The 7,448-nt window shown below is 37.1% G+C and overlaps 1 protein-coding gene across 1 annotated transcript; it reads right to left on the minus strand.

Moving 5' to 3' along the window:
• Positions 1 to 985: 985 nt before the first annotated feature.
• LOC132562815 (uncharacterized protein K02A2.6-like) lies at positions 986 to 1,444 on the minus strand. The gene has a single exon (XM_060227588.1). It carries the CDS (start codon positions 1,442 to 1,444, stop codon positions 986 to 988), a length of 459 nt encoding a protein of 152 aa, XP_060083571.1.
• Between the last annotated feature and the right edge of the window lie 6,004 nt (positions 1,445 to 7,448).

Here is a 7,448-nt window from a genome sequence, read left to right on the forward strand (position 1 = left end):
GCCATCTATGTTACAAGAGGGAACGTCCTCTCTTGTCTCTGTCCATCCATAAGAAAAATTATCGGCAAATATTAGTCATGCCAACCGGAAGTGCCAAAGATAATGGCGGTGCGCCCATACTAACTGTATAATAACATAATATATTTCAGAAGGCTCTTAAAGTAGTAGGCATTAGTAGTTATATAAGAAAAACTATACCTCAAAATTCAAAATGTGCCAACCACATCATCCAAATAAAAGATTCTGATCCAAACAAATTCATGAAAAAAAAATCCTCAATTTTCTAAACTGCTTGCTTTCGAAAATGTCAACAGATCAAACGTTCTTTGTTCATAAATCATAAATTATCTTCCCATGATATACTATTACTCCAAGACATCTCATAGTTTTTGTATTTCAATGGAACTCTCGTAATCCTACTAACTTTCTAACAACAGTAGTTTGCTGTGTCTCCTTTGTGTCCTTTTCGTCTTCACTTTTCTCTACTTCCTTTATCATCAATATTTCCCTATAAATCGCATGTCTCTGACTTATTCAGTTCCTTTTCTTCGTCTTTTTGTTCTGTTTCGCGTCGCGGATCCTCGTTTCTGTCATTGTACTTTTTAAGGAATGTCATGTTTCTCCTCATCTGTTCTTCTCCTCCCATTTCAAATTTCAAACTATTACCACATTTCTCAACGACTTATGCTGGTTGAGAATAAAATGTTGCAGACATTCTATTTTCACTCTGCTGTTGTACTAGAACTCTTTCTCCTGCTTTGATTTCACTTTCCTGCTCTCTCCTTTTAGTATCACTTTACAGTTTCCCTGCTGTTTTCCTTTCCTTATCGCGGTCTCGAACATAAATATATATATATATGGTCGTTGACGGACGGTAGTCCTGTAAATCAGGAATTTTCGACCTGATTTTCCTCCCGAAAAGCGACTCTGTGATAGAATGCGGTGTAGGCCGATACATCAGCAGGTAAGTTTGTAGTTCTTCTCGTCAATCCTTCTGTTCCGTCTGAGCGATTCGAGTGCCTTTCATAAGAGAGCTATTTTGACGTTCTATCTCCCCATTAGCTTGCGGCCATAGTGGAGTTGTTGAATGATGTTCAATTCCATTCTGTCGGAGATATTTATTGAATATTTCACTGCGGAACTGAGGACCATTATCAGCAGTCACGCTGAGAGGATTTCCATGAGCACAAAATACTCCTTTGAACATTGTGATGGTTTTCTCAGCAGCCGTTGACTTAGTTGAAACCACCTCAACCCAACTCGAATAGTAGTCTACAAACACGAGAAGATAATCCCCAGACGGTAATCCTAAGTAATCGCGAGCGACATGCTGCCAAAGTCCTGACGGAAATTCATTTCTACTCATTGGGTCCGGTTTTGACTGAGTACTGACCAACTGACATCCGTGACAACTCTTGCAAAATTGTACCACATCATTTTCCATCTTAGGCCACCATACCTTCGTTCTCAAGCGTTGTTTCATAAGGACAATTCCACGATGCTCTTCGTGACCTAGTTCTAGAATTTGTTGACGTAGTGACGTGGTATCACTATTCTTGTACCAATTAAGACGATATTACCTACACAACACAGTTCATTTTTCATCAGGAGGTAGTTTTTGCTTTGTAATTTATCCAAGTTTCCCTTTAATAAAGGTTTGTGATCTGTGACGAGCTGAAACTCAGTACCATAAATGTACATATGAAAACGCTCACAGGCCCACACGAGAGCGAGCACTTCTTTCTCCGTTTGCGAATAACGACGTTCAACACTAGTTAAACTTCTACTGGCATACGAGATTATGCGTTGCTGGTTGTCTATTTCCTGGACAAGGACGGCACCAAGACCGACGTGACTAGCATCCCTATTACTTTAGTCTTAGCCCCGATTTGAAAATAACCCAAGGTTTATGTACTAGCAAGTCCTTGCTTTAACTTCTGAAACGCCATTTCTTGTTCTTGTTTCCATATGAATGGTTCTTCCTTGCGAGTTAATTTCCTCGATGGCTCACTAAGTGTCGCGAGATTAGAAATACATCTCCCTGCAAAATTCACAAGCCCCAGGAAGCTCCTCACTTCCGTCGCTGTTTCCGATTGTCGTGCAGTCAATATGGCTTCCACCTTCGTGTCTGACAAACCAATTCCCTTTGTAGACAGGATATGTCCCATAAATTCAATCTTAGGAAGGTTTAATTGACACTTGCCATAGTTCAAGGTCAGACCTCGTCCCTCGATTACGGACAACACCCTTGTGTAATCTGATATCATGTTCCCCTTTTGAGGAGCCGTGTACCACAATGTCATCGAAAATACGTTCTACCCCATCAAATTTGTCTTACATTTGTTTCATGATACGATTGTACATTTCCGGTGCACAACTTAAACCAAACATAAGTCGTTTGTACTGGTACATTCCTTTACGGGTGATAAATTCAGTTATTCCCTTGACTGGCTTGGCAGCTCAATTTGGTGATACGCGTTGTTTATATCCAATTTTGTAAACACCTGACTTCCATTTAAGTTCTGGAGGACCTCATCAACTGTCGAAATCTGATATCTTTCCTTTACTACAGCACGGTTAGCCTGTCTCATATCTACGCACAGACGTATGTCTCCATTTCGCTTCGGCACCACCAACAGGTGAAATCCATTTCAAAGCCCCTGTACAGATTCAATAATATCTGCATCTTCAATTTCTTGAAGTTTCGATTCCAATTTCTCCCTTAATCTGTATGGAATCCTCCTGTTGGCTTGCACAATGGGTATTTCCAATTCAAAAGCTTTAAGTTTACCCAGAGCTGTAAATAACTTTGAGTACCTTTCCTTCAAGTTCTCAATCTGACTGATAACTGCAGTGTCTTCTCCAGGCCCTAACCTGAATACTCCTAGCTCTATAGCTGTAGCCATGCTCAATAGGGACTTGCCCTTTTCCTTCAAAACAAAGAATTCCGCTTCAGCCTGTTTACTGGTTGATCCCGTACTTTAGCAGTTTTATATCTGCTGTGAAGCTACCCATTATGGTGAGAGGCTGTGCACTTCCATAGGCACATTGGGATTTTTATTCCGATTTCTCACTTTCACCTTCCCCTGTTTCATAATTTCCTCAAGTGTCTCTACTAATAATATTTGCAGTTGCTCCAGAATCAATGAGAAAATTTGTAGTAAACCCTTCAATCTGTAGTTCTACTGATGTACTTGTAGGCTGTTTATTTCCTTGAATTCCAAACAGGTATTTGTTGTCTGTGTCACTGTCTGTTTTAACTTGTTTCACATGAGCGTTGGAGTTGCCTCCCTTCCTCCTTCTTTTTTTTGTGTGAGGATTTACTTTCGTTTTACAGCATTTCTCAAAATGTCCGTTGTTTTTACATTTTTTACATTTTCGATCTTTTGCAGGGCATTTAGTATCTCTTTTTATGTGTCCTGTGTAACCACAAGCGTAAAATTTCGACTGGTTCCCAAAACTTGTTTTAACTTTCAATTTGTTAATATCCCCTCGATCATGTCCTGTAGGAGACCCCGTTTCCATCGAACTGGCAGCTTTTTGTGCAGTTTCATATGTCGGTGCTACTTCTCAGACTTGTGCTAATGTTATATTCCGTCTCTCTAAAAATTTCCTTCTCAACCGGGATGAAATACATTTCTCGATAACCTGGTCTCTGATCATTTCATGTGTACGATTACGACCCCCGCAATAACAAAACACTGCTTTTTTCACGAAAGCGTGTAACAAACAGATCTACAGTTTCTGATGGTTCCTGTGACATCGCCCTAAATTGCGAGCGTTCAAATGAAATGTTTATTTGTGGGGTGAAATGTGCATCTAATGTGGCTTTTGCTACCGTATAAACAGTTTCATGCTCACCTGGTGCAGCTACAGTTAGAGTGAAAAAATATATCATAAACTTTTGGACCAGCACAAAGGAGTAAAAGACTTTTCTTTTTAGATTCGTTATCAACACCTTTACCCTCGGCAAACGATTGTATCCATTTTTGCCAACGTTGACTCGGCCAATTGACTCGGATCAAATTGTTTAATCACTCCAAAATCTGACAAATTGATCGCTTCAGCAATTTTTCAGAGTTCGTTTTCACACTCTTCGCCAAAATGTAGTGTCTGCAGGGTTGGATGGATTAGATGATATACGATATACCGGATTTAACCGAACACATGACTGCAAGACCATTAAAGGTTTCGGCCCACATGGCACTTCCGTTATATTTCAAACCTTACTGAGCATGTCAAGTACAACTTCATGATTTACGCATTACATTGTTTCACTTGTTCATCATTATAGATATTACTATATTTCTTCACCAAGGAAGTTCTAACTGAAATTAACCAACGAAAAGCTTGAGAGAATAGTTTTCAACATCAATAAAGCAGGGTCTGAAAATCCTGGAACTAAGAAAAAGGAAGAGAGTTTATTCGTAGTACCGTTTTTGCGGAATCATGAAAAAAAGATATGGAGAAAGTTGCAAAGATTATGTGGCTTGGTATCAGACCACAAACCGAAAGTACCAAAGCACGACCATTTTAAATCACATTCAAGGACCAAGAAGCCAAATCTGTGTTTTTAAGTAATTTGAAAAATATTGCACATAAAACACAAGACGCTATTAACAAAATTAGTGTCGCACATGATATAAACAAAAAGAGAGAAAGTCACTCAAAGAAAAAAGTAAACGAGGGGGGGGGGGTGGAAGTACATTGTCCGAGGTCCACCGTGGGATTGGCGCACAATAAAAGTAAAGAAAAGACAAACTGTGCAGAATATTCCTACACGCGAATAAGTGCCGACACCATGTACACAACATAAAATGCATGAATCAGAATCAGACCTGTTTCAAACTTTTAGTAAAAAGGGACTTCATTTTCTCCATCTGAACATCAGATCATTGCTAAAAAAAAGGTGCAAGAACTCCAGATCACTGCTAACAGAACGATTGCTGCCGTAACATGTATCACTGAAGCATGGCTAGATAGCTCGATTACTAACACAGAAATGGGGATTGAAGGATACGATATACTTAGAAAAGACAGAAACTGCTTGGGGGGCGAGGAGAGTTTGGTGTCCGTATAGATATTGCGTTTATCCGTTACATTTCAGGAGACCACAGAGTTAGATAAATATTTTTTTTAAAGAATTGCTACTTCCTAAAACAAAACCAATATCTATAGTAATATGTTACCGTCCTCCAACTCAAACAATATATCCTAATAGATTAGAAATGTTCCTGTCTCATAAAGATCCGATTGTGATATCTTCATTTCAGGAGTTTTTAACATATGTTTAAAAGATTCGAAAAATGCTCTTTTTAAAACGTATGAAAATATCTTAAAATTGCATGGGCCAACTTCTAAAAGAACCGACAAGATTAACTGAAACTACTAAATCCTTAATTGATTATATTGTGGAATATTCCAGAAAACGTCAGTCAGTCTGGAGTGGTTGCTGTTAATGTAAGTGACCACTTCCTCATTTTCTGTACAAGAAAAACTTACAAGTCTGTTTTTACCAACATAAAAGCTTTGAATTAAGATCTACTAAATTGTATGATAAAAATATTTTCAGTAATGTATTATTGAATGCTAACTGGGAAAATTTCTTTAATGGAAAACAAATGTGAATGAAAGTTGGAGAGAATTTCATTCTATCTTCTGTAAAATATTAAATCATGATGCACCAACAAAAGAAGTTCTTTTAAAGCAAAAAACGGAACCGTAGATATCCAATGAAGTTTTGGAAAACATAGAACTGCGAGACAATTATAGAAAATCTTTCAAAAAGTTTGGAAAGGAAGATGACCTACGCATGTATAAGAAAATCAGAAATCGAAGCAAAAGCAAAGTCTATTTTTTTGTTTCTAACAAGAAAATTGAAGAAAATAGAAACAACCCAAAGGGATTGTGGAGACAATTCAAACAAATGGGCTATCAACAAAATACCAAATCTGGTTCTAATACAGTTCTGAAAATAAATTATAACATTTGCCATGTTGAAATAGCCAATCATTTCAATAATTATTTTTCAAATGTAGGTGCCAATTTAGTTAAGAAGTTGCCCCAAGGAAAAGGGAAAATATGTTGCTTCGTCAGATACAATAAAAACTTCTATAGATAGAAAAGTTGTATCAAATTGAATTTAGAACATGTGGATGAAAATATTGTTTATAAAGAGATGTGTAAATTGAATACATCTTAATCTGCGGGACTTGATTGTTTGCCAGCTAGATTTCTCAGAGATACATATGTTAGACCATATCAAATCTCAGTCCTCCAAAGGTTTGTTTACAGGTATGGTATTGCTCGACTTGCAAAAAGCCTTTGATACAGCTGACCACAATATTTTATGTGATAAGCTCTCTGTTCTTGGAGCGGAATCACTCAAATGGTTTAGATGCTATCTCTCGGGACGGAAACAAATCGTAAGATATTAATGAAGTAACATCCGAGACATGTAACATAAAATGTGGGGTTCCGCAGGGGAGTTTGTCAGGTCCTCTCCTGTGCATGATATATGTCAATGATTTGTAAGTCAGCATTAATAACTGCATGTTAATGTTGTATGCTGACGATTCTGCTATACTTTTTCCCCATCTAAACCCAGCAGTAATATCGCAAAAAATGTCTTTGGTGTTAGAGTCCTGTCAAGAAGGGTTAGTGGATAACAAGCTTTCTCTACATTTAGGTAAAACAGAAAGTATTATTTTTGGTCCTAAAAGAAAATTGGATAAAGCTACAAATATGCATTTTAAAATATTGTGCAATAATCATGACATTGAAGTTATGAAGTGTATAAAATATCTTGGTATAGACGCTCACGATTTGCTATCAGGTGAAGAAATAGTAGATTCAATTGTTAAAAAAAGTAAATCAGCGACTAAAATGTCTCTACAGAAATGATCAATGTCTATCGTATAGGTCGAGAATAACTCTTTGCGCAGCATTGATTCTTTGTCATTTCGACTATTGGTGTGCTGGTTGGTATGAATGGTTGTCACAAAAACTAAAACATAAATGAAAGGTATAAAAAAACAAAGTAATAAGATTTATTTTGAATGTTTTTTTGCGTTCAAACATGTAAGACATTAATTACAGGGTTAGTCAAATCAGTCTGAATCATATGTTTTCTATGAAAACGCTCCAAACTATAAGTATAATTCCTTTAACAAGAATCCATGTCTATAAAATACTCGATCCTCAGCATATAATTTCAGTCTCCCAACATTACAATGTAAAGGATCTACAACAATCTACTTCACAGGCGCAAAAAATGAAATTCTCTTCCACACTGTATTAAAAGTATATCAAACAAGCTTAAGTTCAAAACCCAAGTGAAACGTCACTTTTAAAACAAAATGCAGAGAATCATGATAGTTATTATGTATATTATTGAGGGAAATACATTTGTAAATCCATTATAAGGACCCAAATGGAAATAAGCGTTT

This window comes from Ylistrum balloti, unplaced genomic scaffold (assembly GCF_031769215.1).
Source record: "Ylistrum balloti isolate Yb309-2 unplaced genomic scaffold, AGI_CSIRO_Ybal_v1 Utg371518, whole genome shotgun sequence".
NCBI classification, from domain to species: domain Eukaryota; kingdom Metazoa; phylum Mollusca; class Bivalvia; order Pectinida; family Pectinidae; genus Ylistrum; species Ylistrum balloti.

What these genes read in the sequence shown, in the direction of transcription:
- LOC132562815 (XM_060227588.1), bottom strand. Translation starts at nt 1,444, where the DNA reads ATGGAAAATGATGTGGTACAATTTTGCAAGAGTTGTCACGGATGTCAG.